Source organism: Anabrus simplex, chromosome 12 (assembly GCF_040414725.1).
Source record: "Anabrus simplex isolate iqAnaSimp1 chromosome 12, ASM4041472v1, whole genome shotgun sequence".
Classification (NCBI taxonomy): Eukaryota; Metazoa; Arthropoda; class Insecta; order Orthoptera; family Tettigoniidae; genus Anabrus; species Anabrus simplex.
In genome coordinates, this window is record NC_090276.1 from 77,400,581 (window position 1) to 77,415,309 (window position 14,729).

Below are 14,729 nucleotides of genomic sequence, written 5' to 3' on the forward strand. Positions count from 1 at the left end.
AACATGTGATACGACAAACTCACACCAGGCAAATGAGACAAATACACGACGCGCTTCTTGCAAGAACAGAGCTGGCAACACACTGGTTAGTTTTCTGTATGTCAAAAGGCCAACTTTACCACAAATAATACATGCACCCCAACTTTTCACTGCCAAATTAAAAAAAAAAAAAAAAAAAAAAAATTATTTGCACATGTCAGCTATTCCTGAATCTCTCATGTCACAACAAACCGGCAGGCAAACATTGAAGTGAACTTACTTTCAACTTTAGTAGACGAATTCCAAGATAAAAATGAAATATGACTAAAAAAATTATAATTTTATTTATATAGAGAGTGGATATTATTGGCACATTTGAGATGTTTTAGACTTACCACTTTCCTGATGTGCGTAAAGGCTTTGCTTTCCGTGTTGCCTCTAATGTTATCCAGTTTATACGGTGGCGTAATGGTAACCTGATCGAACACAACTATGTTGGGACCCTGCCAGCTCACTTCGGTGATGCTGAAAAGACCAGCAGACACAGGTTAGATCAATCAAGGTGCTCAATGGTGAAACAGACACGTATATGCGAGTACGCAGAAATACTTGCAAACAGTGTAGAGTGCTTATTTGATAAAACTACTTTCTAGTAAAAATTTTAATTATTTCTATCTTTCATGCAATGTGAGTTTCTGAAAATTTACTGAAATTAAAACACTGTAACACTTAATCATTAAAGAATGTCCTATAACAGGCAAAGTAACTGAACATTTTGTAAGTTATCAATACCTGCATGTTTCTATGATGTTATGCAACATTTAGTTATTGAGAGAGATCTAAACAAAAATGTTTTTTGATTATCCTGTAAAATTAGTTAAATCAGACATACGAGGTTTACAAATTCTGCATGCACAGCCATCGCAGTGTTTGAAATTAAAAGAGAAAGGAGTATTTTCTGTCAAAGATGAAGTCTACTAAAAAATATGAAGTCAGAAGGCAGAACTATTCCCCGCCTCTTATTAAAGTTTCCTCTACACACGGATTATATTTAAAACAAATTACAATATGTATTAATGGCATGGTAAAACATTACTAAAAAATAAAATTTCACAATACACTCTGCTCTTATTATGCAAAACAAAGGATTCATTTTTAAACAGCACAGAGAAACTCAAGATCCACTTCTTGTTGACGCTATTGGACAGCATCCGTTAAAACTATTTCCACGCAGCGAGACTATAAATAACTGCTCAAAATGGTGTAAGCAATCTTGATTAAAAAGGTGTCCTGAAGTCTTCACATTTTCTCTCTGCAGAAGACTTCAATGCTGTTACAGGTGGATTTATTTTCGCCTTGTTTTGGAGCCGTGGGATAGTCTGGTCACCAACTTTTTCATAGTCAATTTCAGAGGACAGAAGGTTACTTTGCTTCCTCCTCCATGGCGACAAGATAGCACGAAACACTACTGAAAACTAAACTCACGGAACGGCATTCCTAAATACTGGAAACAGGAACAAGCTTCCTGATATTGGAACACAGTATGAGAAACATAATGAATAAGATATCACAGCCGTCCACTGTATGAGCAAATATTAGAACTTGGTCCCAAAGGCAACAGCAAACTGTGCGGTCTGGTTTAGGAAACATTTTATGTAATGGTACATATTTTTCAGTGACAATCTCACTACACTGTAAAACAGGAGGTAATATAATCTGCCTTATCAATACTACAAAAAACACCTGTTAATACATACAGCAGAGTCTTCATTATCCTACCTAAATGGGACCTGGAGTACATCGGAGCACAAAAAATGTCGGATAATACAGAATAACTCTGAAAATGAACAAAAACAAACAGGAAAGCTATACTGTATTACTAAAACAATGACATGTTTTACGGTACTCTATTGAATTATCAATTCAATTATACAGTACATGAAATATTGAACGAAAACATCCCAAACGTCTTACGAAAAGAAATTTGTCAAAAATGTCTGCTTGCCTCTGAGTCAAGTTTTCTTGCTGCGAGATCCCGCCATCGACGAACAATCAACACATCCGTTGCGCTCGTTTCCGGCTGTTGCTCAACACAGGTTAATGCCATTTCCAATGCACTTAATCCTTCACTGTGAGTCATAGTTTTCTCCTTTTGTTCTGCAATGCCTCGTTCATCATCATCCTCAGTTTTGTTAGCATTCACAAAATCAATAATATCAGTGTCAGTTCAAACAGCTGATCTTGTGCACACCAATTACATCTTGAGTCATAGCATCCTTACAGCCAGGAATGCAATTCAGTAAGGTAACAATGTTTTCCATGTCTTCTTGGCTCACATTAGGAGGTGATATCACCACTTCTAAGTTGCTCTTCATTTGGGTGTGATTGAGAAGAAGAACTTTTCTGGGGAGATTGTTTGAAGCTAGAAATTTTCTACATCTGGAACAAACAGTCTTTAAAGATGTCAGCAGACATCCAGGCAGCCTTCTGATTCTTGTAATGGCCTGGAAGAGCATTAAGAGAAATATTTTTAAATGCCCTAGGCTTCTTTGCTTTACAGACCATAAGCAATTTTGCTTTTAAGTTTTGCACTGGGGGAGCAGCAAGTTAATTCATGTTCCTGTTTCTCTGTAGGTCTGTGTTAGTTATGTGTTCGCCGACCAGATAATCAAACCCCATGGCGCCACAGTCCTACCTAGCCTCAAGGCCTGCAGATTACGAGTTCCCTCGGTGTCAGGGCGACAAATCCTCTCGGCTGTTATCCTTGGCTTTCTAGGTTCGGGCTGCCATGTCACTCTTAGGTAACCCCTCGCTGGACCCCGAGCCAGTCCTTACCTAGCCAGGAACCAAACCCAGGACCTACCCGTAAGTTGTAATACAGCAGCTGACACCCTTCATAACCCGTGTGCTACTGCGGGCCCCAAAATAACCCCGTGAGTTAGCTTATAAGCAAAAGGAAAATTATGTTACTTGCTTACTGTAGACTGGCCAGGAGTGGAGCTCCACGCGCTGCTTTACTGTCTGGCTGCTTAGGGTTACAGCTTCTTGTAGTGATACCACATGTAAATTACAACCTTCAGACGGTAGATCACTACTTTTTTGAGACCAAGGGTAGGTTGTTTCTCCACTAAAAACATTTTTAAGTCAAAGAGAAAGCGAGAATGCCGCTACACACCAAGGCATAACGTCCCCATCAACAGCGTCATGTGCCCTCACTCCACAGAGGTATGGCTTTTGGTACGCAATCTAGAAGACTTGTATACCACCGTCTCTCCTGCTGACCAATATCTTTCTACCAACGGGACTCAAACCAGTTAACCACTCCTTAACAATCATGGCAACCAGGCGGGCTTCCTTTCGCTACTCACATTGCCTATTGCTGGTCATTATTGCACGTACATCCCTATAACAGTTTTAAGCAATCCTATAAGCTTTTACATATAACTGTAGGCTAGTATTGGAAAGATAGTAAATATGACTCAATTTGCTCTTCAATCAGTGGATCCACTTTAAATTACTTTTTCCTGTGTGACATAGCGAATTGTTAACAGGCATATTTAAATCATCTCTTTAAAAAAATGATCTGAAATACTTTTTAACTGCAAACCAAATGTGAGAAAAGCTAAAGATCTCACTCCGGAAATTAAAACACTTTTAGCTAACACTGATAACTCTGTGTTTCAGAGTCAACAGTAAACACAATCAAGAAACGTTATCACCAAAACGAGTGGGGAAGTGCTTTGCAAAGGAAATTTAAAACATCATTCTCTTCTTCACAAATAATGTATTTACCAATAACTTAATTTGAATGACATCTACTTGAAACAAACAGTTGGTATGTTGCTTTTTGACTCAAGATTAAGAATGCACATCAGCTGTGGCTACCAGGTAAAGGGTTGTGAGCTCTTATTTGGAAGAGTTTTCACAACCTTGGTAGGGAAAAGTTCGTACATTCATTCATTCTTTCTTTCTTTCGAACCGGCCAAACTTAGGACCACGCCAATACCACTTCACTTCCTTCTAATCATCCCTTCTTCCTTCCTCTTTCTCCACAGTGCCTTCATTCTCTCAGAATGTTGCGCTCTTCTCTCTTCAGTCCATCTTCCCCCTCTGCGCTCTTTCTTTTATTTAATTTTCTTGTTTTCAACATCAGACACTAATCGTGGGGTACTTCTGAATATAAAACGGGGTCCGTGATTATATTTGTAGATCAGCCACAGAACTCTTTTAACTGAATGCATGCAACACCAAGGCTGTATATTTGAAAGATGTGGATTCCTAGCATTGTCAACGTACATGCCAGCCGGGTGCAACCTTACCAGGGAGAAAGGTTGTATTCATTTTTATTAATTATCTTTTTTTTTTTTTTACATGTGTTTGCCAATTTAAACAGAAAGCTTTCTTCTGCCAAAATTTTATTCAAATTTAAGTCACTATTACCTTTTTGTGACAAATAAACAAACAGTTTCTCCAAGGTAATCATGTAATTCCCTTTCTGAACTGTGTACAGTAATTTCATGCCCTTTTCCATAGTCATAAATTATGATTGTATTATGCATAAAAACCTCTCAAATGCCATGGAAAAAAATTATTTCCAGAATGTATTAACAAGGTGCATTTACAGTATTCAAATAATGCACTTGGATAACTCACCGGCAAACATAAGCTCACGCAATGAAATCAAAAGAAAGAAAACATTATTCAAAGACGAGGAGAAATCTATACTGGCTCCCCTGTGCAACTGCTTTATTCATTGAATTACTGTACTGTATGCATTTTAGATGCCTTGTGCTTGCACGGAATGTACCTGATGCCCTTAAAACAACGCGGCTTATCGAACTTTCCTATGACGAGGGGAGAAAGTCTCTGGCCTCCGCCCACATTACAACAGTACAGTGACTATACTTGTACAATTTCCTGCCATGGCACTTCTAAGACCCATTAATGCATGCACAGTTTAAATTTTTCAAGTGGCATGAAAAACACTATTTCAGAAATGTATCCAACAAGGTGCATTTATATTATTCAAATAATGCACTTGGATAAAACAATGGCAAACATAACCTCGTGCAACAAAATGAAGCAAAATACAATTCAAAGAGGAGAAAAAAATTATGCTGGCTCCCCTCTGCAAATGCTTTAGCTTTTGGATTACTGTACTGTTTGCATTTTTAGATGCCTTGTACTTGCATCGAAAGTGCCTGACGCCCTTAAAACATCGTGGCTTTTCGAACTTTCCTATGATGGGGAAAGGAAGTCTCTCGCTCCCGTGTGCACTGCATAGCAACACAGTACATTTCCCAGCTAACAATTCTCTCCTTTAAAACTGTAAGTACCGGGCGAGTTGGCCGTGCGCGTAGAGGCACGCGGCTGTGAGCTTGCATCCGGGAGATCGTGGGTTCGAATCCCACTGTCGGCAGCCCTGAAGATGGTTTTCCGTGGTTTCCCATTTTCACACCAGGCAAATGCTGGGGCTGTACCTTAATTAAGGCCACGGCCGCTTCCTTCCAACTCCTAGGCTTTTCCTATCCCATCGTCGCTGTAAGACCTATCTGTGTCGGTGCGACGTAAAGCCCGTAGCAAAAAAAAAAAAAAAACTCTAAGTCCGTTCGGCCTCAGCATTTAAAAAAATAAAAGAAACAAACCATGCAGTTTCATTGGCAATGACAATATTGTTTGGTGCATACGAATTGATTATAGGCTATAAGCCACGCTTTTTAGCCAACTACCGTACTGTCGGCATCGCCAGGGTTAGCAGATTCTACCTCTCCGCACACTGTCTGCTACGTGATATTGTGGCGTTCCTTAAAACGCCGAATATAAAATAATTACGATTCCGCTCAAACACAGCAGATATGAAGCACACTGTAGACACGCCGAAGTGGATGGAAGTGCACAAAGTTACCCCTGCATGTTCCAGAAGATGCGATCTTTCATTAAGCGGAGAAATTTTGTATTTAAATTACTATGTAAATTTTTTTTTTTCCAAAATGTAAAGGCAGTTTTGAATTAAAAGTCTGAATTTCGGTAACAGGACCAACATTGTTCTTCGAATTATGAATTATCCGTATTTCGAACTAAACGATTTAAATAACATGCAAAACCGTACCTCATGTGTCCGGGACTGAGAGCTGCTTCGAATTACGTGAGATTTTGAATTAACCGATTTTGAATTATCGAGGTTCTACTGTATTCAACAAAGGGGAATTCCACCAAGATTCGACACGCTAGAATCAACACATCACCAACGGCAGCTCCTCGAAGGATCAGGAAAATGGCTGTTTCCTGTCACTTTCTGACAAAAATTCAAATGCTATGTCTTATTTTGATATCTTTTTTCCTGAAGAAATGTGCAGGATGATAGCTAGTGAAACAAATCATTATGCTGCTGAATTGTTAGAACAACATTTGGATTATCTAAAGACGTCCTCACAACAGAATGAAAATGTTCAAATCTGTACATAAGGAAATATTAAAAAAGGGATTAGGCATTATTTTGAATATGGGTTGAAATCCCAAAAAGGATGAAAAGAAACACTGGGACACTAGATTTTCCCAGTATGTGCCATTCTTTTCAAATGCAATGTCCAGGAATGACTTCCAATTAATTAACAGAGTGGTACATTTGAATTCAAATGCCACAGCAGTTCCAAGGGATTCTTGGCACAAGGTGAGACCATTGCTAACTTCCTAAATTCTTTGTGGAAGAAATCGTATATTCCTGTACAGGAAGTGTCACAAGATGAATACTTGATTGAAATGAAAAATAGAGTTGCTTTCATACAGTACATGCCAAACAAGAAACCTGCTCGATTTGGCATCAACAAGTTTGAACTGTGTGAAAGCAAAACTGGGTATGTGTTGCACACTGAGCTGTACATGGCAGGTGACCCAGATGGCATGGCACAGAAAGTAGCTCCTGAAATTGTTGGTAAATGCAACCTATAAATAATAAGGGGTACCATTTGTTTACTGACAACTTCTATACAAGTGTCAGTTGGCAGACGTCCATCAGAAAGGGGTCATGCTCACGGGAACAGTCCAAGCAAATTCTAAGGGCCTTCCTAAAGAGCTCATGAAAACAAAACAGCAAGCTGGTGATGTCCTCTATTATAGAAAGCAGGAGGTGCTAGCTAGAAGATATACAGAAAGCCTGTATATGCCATGCTGAAACTGAGTTGGTGAAGGCAAAAAACGGTAAGGGAGGTACACTACAAACATGGGTGGAGTAGATCTGAAGGACCAGAAGGTGCATCATGTTGCTACAAGGAGACAATGGAGAAAAATCCTTCAAAATTTGCTTGACAGGACAATGTTAAATTCGCACATTTGCCTACTGTGACAACACTGATATCTGCCTCCAAATGAATTGTCACGACTACATTGTTGAAATAGACACTGGCAAAAAAAGACCAACCCCCAGCTAGGCCTATTATACCTCTGAAGCCATCACCCGGGCCATCTGGAGACAGTAGCCATTACTATTAGTGATGGGACATTCGATTCATTTTACTGAATCGATTCATTCGATTCCGTTCACGTTACTGAATCGATACAGTGATCCGATTCACGGCTCATTGGTCACCGCTCCTACTGCATCTGTGTAGTATGTGCTGGTAAGACAGCAGCAACAGCATTCAGTGCTCGCAGTTGCCATCTGGTCTTCATACTATGAACTTTCTTAGAAAAAATGCTAGTTACTCTAATACATCGAAGGTTTCTGGCGACGCAGGGTGGGAAAGGTTAGGAAGGTAGCAGCCATGGCCTGAATTAAGGTACAGTCCCAGCATTTCCTGGTGTGAAAATGGGGAAAATACGGAAAAACCATCTTAATGACTGCCGACGGTGGGATTCGAAGCCACCATCCCCCGAATGCAAGCGCATAGCCACGCAATATTAACCACACGACAACTCGCTCAGTCATTTAAAAAAAAAGTTTTTCTATCAGCTGAGGATTTTTTTAATCGTCATATTTTGTATAGGCTACCCGAGATGTACAGTAGTCCGCTGGTTTTCTGATTCAACATACTGTTATTGCGTCTGTCCACATATGATTGAAGTCTTGTGCAACGATGTGACATATGAACTGAGAGAATATCGAGCCGTTCCTCCCAATATAAAACAGGTACTTTTGAGTGGTCATGAGCATGACTCATAGTCATAGGGCAGGCTAGAGTCGAGTTTAATTGTCAAATGTCAACTAAGTTATAATACTAAGATTCATTAAACTAATAAATAGTATAACCTAATAGCCTACCTACTTACTAGCTACTTCAGAATTATGTTGTGACTACCTTTTTAACACTGCAAATAAATCCATCTATTATTTAAACCTCCTTGTAAGAAGAGGACAGTGAACGCAAATGGGTATTATTTTCAAATGAGCTGAGCTCGAGAGTCCATTATAGCATACGATTCTTTCAGTGTAGCATGGCTCACTGTATGCCTCGCTGCAGCAGAAGCTCGGCTCTCAGCGTGTCCAGTGAGCCGATAAGGAGTCGTGTGCATCATGTGTCTCACTGAGCCGCGCTCGTTCACGATTCTTTCGATGTGCCATGATTCACTGTCTCGCTGCAGCGGAAGCTCGGCTCTCCGCGTGTCCTGTGAGCCGAAAATGAGCCGTGTGTATCACGTGTCTCACTGAGCCGCGCTCGTTCACGATTCTTTCGATGTGCCATGATTCACTGTCTCGCTGCAGCGGAAGCTCGGCTCCCCGTCAACGTCCAGTGAGTGCGCCACTCAGCACTGTCCGCTGGGAGTAAGCTGAATCGTGTGCCGTAAGCTCGCCGTTCCTGTGAATCGATTCACTCGGACACTTGAATGAACCGATACACTGCTTCGAATCATGCATTCAGTAGCCAACACTAATTACTATGCAAAACTGCCTGCACGTCAAGAGTGAAAGTGTGCGGTTTGTGGTCCAACAAAGAGGGGAAGATCATCACACTGGTGCCCAGGGTGAAATGTGGGAATCCATGAGAAGTGTTGGGGACAATTAGAGCACTATCACAGACCAAAAGGACTTAAAAGGAAGTTGCAATGTGACTAAAGGCTAGGGACCCAAAAATTGTTGAACCTCTATGTAGTGTTCAATTTGAAGGTTCTTCAGTGTTCAGAACACAGGCACAGACTTAGAAGCTTGAAACATTGTGCGATGTTAGTTCATGATATTTTCAACAAATTGTATATTCCAAAAGTATTTACTTACCAGAGGCCGGCCCCGTGGTGTAGGGGTAGCGTGCCTGCCTCTTACCCGGAGGCCCCAGGTTCGATTCCCGGCCAGGTCAGGGATTTTTACCTGTACCTGAGGGCTGGTTCGAGGTCCACTCAGCCTACGTGATTAGAATTGAGGAGCTATCCGACGGTGAGATAGCGGCCGTGGTCTAGAAAGCCAAGAATAACGGCCGAGAGGATTCGTTGTGCTGACCACACGTAATCTGCAGGCCTTTGGGCTGAGCAGCGGTCGCTTGGTAGGCCAAGGCCCTTCAAGGGCTGTAGTGCCATGGGGTTTGGTTTGGTTTGATTTAATTACTAGGCAATTTTTTTTCACAAAAACACCTCAATCTCTGAATCTAAAAATAAAGAATAAATTTAAAAAGAAGGCTTCTGTCAAAATGTTTTGAAATACAGTATATATCTTGTATTGATGATGCAAATAATGCACAAACCTCCTCTTTAAAATGCTGTATCATTCATAAAAATGTGCCCATTAAAAGTGACTAAAATTAATTATTACTCCAACAAGTAATTATCTACATCATTCGCCTGGCACTACAGACTACTGTATACTGCATGGCACTTGTAGGGTTAAATAAGGAAAACCATATTTATATGGCATGGTCCTAATAATGTGATCACAGAGTGGAACTCTTGTCTTCAAAGCGGGCGGGGCTCTGGGAGGGGCTAGTCTGGAATAACGTACTGGAAAAACATTTGAGAAAACTTCCCATTTCAAGAGAAAAAAAAAATTGCACAAAATAACCAAGATTCACGATACTCACGTCCTGGAAATGGCCAAAAAGAGCTTCTGACCCTCCGGAGAGACTCCAGCAGCCAATGACGTTACAAGTCGCCGCTTCTCTTCGACTTGATTACGCACCCTCGTGTTTAGCTGGAACCCAATGCCAAATAAAAATGTCAATACAGGCAAAACATACAAACTCGCAAACGGCAACTGGTACTCACCCTCTGTGCACTCAAGAAAACACTATTTACACATGTCCAAACTGCCGAATTTTAGCAATCCATACGACTGCTTCTACCGAAATAAATTTCAGCAAGGCAACCAACCATTACAAAAAAGTAGTAAAATTAGCTGTCAGAATGTAACTATGTACGGCTTCGCTTCATTTTTCTAGTCATTTGTGATGTGAAGAATTGGTCTGTCCATTTCTTATATTATACAGCTTTACGCATTGATTTTCAGCGCAAATCTGGACCAACAACTGCCAAATCACCCTAGTTTTGTTGCATTTTACCACAAGACCACACTTTTATGTGAAATGGCTTTACTAATTTGAAAATGCAGGCGTTTATCAAGTATTCAAGAAGAAATATTTTCTCCATACTGACATCTAAAACACAGTTCTGCTACATTACTTGTGTCATAACATGCAAATCTGAAACTGAATGAGTGATGATAATAATAATATTATTAGTTTTATGTCCGACTGACTACTTTCACACTTTTCCGAGACGCACAGGTGCCGGAATTTAGTCGCGCAGGAGTTCTTTTACATGCCCGTAAATCTACTGCCACCGGGATGACGTATGTCAGCACCTTTACATACCACCCCAGTAAGCCAATGCCTTAACCGCCCGAGCCACTCAGCCCGGCAAGCATTAGCATCCTAGGGTTGCTCAGACTTAAGGCTAGTAAAAGCCGCTCTACTGCAGCTCAGCGCTCGTCCAACAGTCCGTCAGCTCTCCTGGTACGATTCAACTCGACAGAGCGGAGCTGGCACAAGCTGCAATTCCTCCGCACAGAACTATGTTTTACAGTACTAACGGCTCATTTCATATCACCAAGAAACACTCATACAAGTGACACTTCAACACAGTAACTTCTTGGCTAACGAAAGTTTGAAACTGACACTCGCATTAGGGCTAGTATAGTAAATGCAGGGAAGTCCCTTCGAGGTTATGGCTCCCCACTTTGGTGTTAACAATTTATTTAAAGTAAATCAGATTTGGCTTCGATGTTTGGGTTGCGGTAGCAGCAAAATGGATGGAACCTTCCCAAGCAGCAAAAAACAGGTCTCCAGTATTTCAACACAATACTTTCTAATACAGGTTCTTTTCTACACCACAACAACTGATTCTACTTATAGGTGAGCTCATTTTCAAAAGGAAATAGGGTACCAGAACAAAAAGAGGAAAATGAATGTCAAAATTCCCCTTCGTATGTAAAAATGAACTCAGGAGAAAGACTCAAGATAGTTATAATTCCAGATCAACGGTTGCTAAATGGAACGACGACAATGTTGTCAAGTAAACAAAGTTTCAGCTTTTCCAGTTTGCATTGCGAGGAGGTTTTCAACAACAAAGAATATGAATGTAGACCAATACAAATCTTTCCATCCATAAACTCTGAAATGGTACGTTTTGATAGGTCCAATCAGAATATTAGTACTGGGTTTCATTTAGAGTGAAAATATGGTTATTATCTTCCTTATTGTGCACTGCACTGAGGCATGTGAACAGAACGCTTGGCAGAATCATAAACTGGATCTCCTTGGTTTTGGAAGATGGGTAGCCATTGCTTTCCTGGCAAAATTCTGAGGAAACACCACTCCTAGAAAAGGCTGATTCCAGACATGACCATGTGGATTATATGACAGCGAGGACCAGAGAGATGAAGATCTCCGGGAAATGCTCTTAGCAGACTTGCAGCAGAGAGTGTGGAAAGAGGGAGGCACAAGTAATGGTGGTCAAGATACAGGGAAGGAAAAGGATACAAATTGGGAAGAACTAACATGCTAGAGCAAGTGCATCAGTGACAGAGGAGGACAGATAATGCCTCTGAAACTGAAGTATATATCGCTGTCTGAGAACAAAATGGTTACAACTATGAAAAAAAAAAAAAAAAAAAAAAAAAAAAAGCATTTTTGATATGTTACCATCAATGTATATTTTATTTCAACCTCTAATGTACTCATGGTAGGAAGCACTTAATGTTCTGACATTAGTCCCTTTGCTTAATTTGAATGGGTCATTTTCAGAAGTAACTCTTTTTCCAGATTATAAAAAATGATGTAAGAACTACATACACAGCAGTTGTGTAACAAGTGTATTTTTGAAAGGCAATGATGTAAACTGCTAAAACTTTAAACTCTTCTCCTGAAAAATGATGGATTTTGAATTGCAACCCATATGTTCTTGGGCAACGATATCCAACCTTTAATAAATGCAAGATGAATAAATACTAGAAAATACCTGAAAAACAAAACCATTAATGGCAAAATGACATCAGCTTCTACCAACACAATTTTCTGAATACGTGTACAAGTATTTGTTGAAATTCTGTGCTCAATGCCTTAATAAACGTGGAAATGTTCCCTCTTCTCTGAGCTGTGACGCAGTCTATCCTGATAGATGGAGTGGCGAAGCTATTAATTAATGGGTAGGCAGGAAATCTTGTTGAGGAGTTCCATAAGTAGAGTTTTCTTGGTCTAAAATGGTCAATCACATGGCCCTTCAATACTTGATCACTCATCAATTCCTTCACAAGCATTTTCTCGATACAAATGGTACTGAGACTGCTGAGTCTTTCATTGTTCATTGAATTACGCAAAAATGTTTTTATCCTCTTCAGAGTGATCATACTCCTTACAGAGGACGCCGCGGCCACAGGAAATATTTTTTGCTAGCGGCTTTATGCCGCACTGACACAGATAGGTCTTATGGCGACGACGGGATAGGAAAGGCCTAGGAGTTGGAAGGAAACGGCAGTGCCTGGTGTGAAAATGGGAAACCACGGAAAACCATCTTCAGGACTGCCGACATTGGGATTTGAACCCACTATCTCCTGGATACAAACTCACAGCTGCGCGCGCCTAACCGCACAACCAACTCGCCCGGTACAGAAAATGTTAATATTAAATTAATCAATTTTAACACTCCCTCATACACTGGTTCGAGATCATTGAGGACAATATAATGTAAATTTTTTGAGGGGACAAATGTTTTTCTATATCGGAATAAATGTTAATCAATTCATTTTCCAATCTTTCCCTATTAAAAAGGGATAAATGTTTATAAGACTGCTCAGTTCAATAGCAGGGAAGCTCTCTTTGTAAACTATGAACTGATTTGGATCTAACAACTCAACAAACCGGATGCTTTCAAAATCGCCAAACCGTATTTCCATTTGCATAATGAAGGTGTCACCACCAAACAAAACACACGTATAACAAAAAGGTTCCTGCTTTCGGAACAGGCTGTTAACCACGAATATTGTGTATACCAAGAAAATTTATATTTTCTCGCTACTTTACCGCCAAAATACTTAATAAGTTAATAACCAAATTAGGCATACATCTTTTGTATTTGGCTTCACACTTCTCTTCGTAAGTCCAAGATGAGAACGGTTTACGTTTTAAAGAGTTCAAAAGACTCAAGTTCCCAAAGGGGGCCTACATCACATATCATTTCAATGCGATTTTCAACCGGATGATGTCAGTCTTGTTTTATACAACTAACAGTCCATGTCTGAATTGTTACAAATAAAGCCAATAACCTAATGCACGGATTTCCCACTAATTCCAAAGAAAAACACACAATTAACAATACGGTTCCAGTACTTCATTGTCACCTTCGCGCTGGGAATTACTACGCTCTCAAATAACACAGGAGGCTTGCCTCTCTGGGGTCTAGACCTTGCGGAGAGCGAAATGCAGGCGGTAAACCTAACTTCCCTCCACCATCCCGCGCCAGTCTACAAGTTGACTGAGGGAAATAAAACAAAAAATCCTGGATGAGACAACTTACAGACTGCCTCCCAGTCAGAACAAGTGGTCTGCTGTTGCCATCTAGCGGGGCGATCAGTGAAGCACATCATCTGCTGTCATCATGTAGCACATATCAAAGAGATTATTGTTGATTTAACACAATAACAACAGCAGATAAATTTGTTACGATATTTATGTTTAATCATATTTCTTAGGGTAGGCACTGCCTCAAATGACTCGAAGTAGTTTCGCCACTGATTTCAACATTCAGTAAGACAATGAAACAGGATTTTAAGAGAAAATATTTTTATACACTTGTTTGTAACATTCATCCATTCTTTTATTAAAAGATGTGAATTCTTCTTTCTAAAGCGAGGCATGTAAGCCTGTTTTCTTTTTCTAGTATTTATTGACTTTGTATTAGTTTTTTTTTTGCTAGGGGCTTTACGTTGCGCCGACACAGATAGGTCTTATGGCGACGATGGGATAGGAAAGGCCTAGGAGTTGGAAGGAAGCGGCCGTGGCCTTAATTAAGCTACAGCCCCAGCATTTGCCTGGTGTGAAAATGGGAAACCACGGAAAACCATCTTCAGGGCTGCCGATAGTGGGATTCGAACCTACTGTCTCCCGGATGCAAGCTCACAGTCGCGCGCTTCTACGCGCACGGCCAACTCGCCTGGTGTGTATTAGTTTTGACAGACTGGAAAACTGTATGGTTTTATTTTATTTACTAGCTGATGTACCCGTGCTTTGCTACGGAATTCTGCATTGTAGCCTTCATGGAATTCTAGTGTACCGTTG

At 40.4% G+C, this 14,729-nt stretch overlaps 1 protein-coding gene across 1 annotated transcript in view; it reads right to left on the reverse strand.

The window, feature by feature from the left end:
* Positions 1-14,729, reverse strand: part of Lsm12a (LSM12 homolog a) — a 36,404-nt gene that overhangs the window by 8,010 nt on the left and 13,665 nt on the right. The window contains exons 3-4 of the mRNA XM_067156566.2: positions 9,981-10,090; positions 375-504 (exon numbers count right to left, since the gene is read on the reverse strand). Coding sequence (XP_067012667.2) covers positions 375-504; positions 9,981-10,090 — 240 coding nt within the window. The remainder of the gene's footprint in view (positions 1-374; positions 505-9,980; positions 10,091-14,729) is intronic.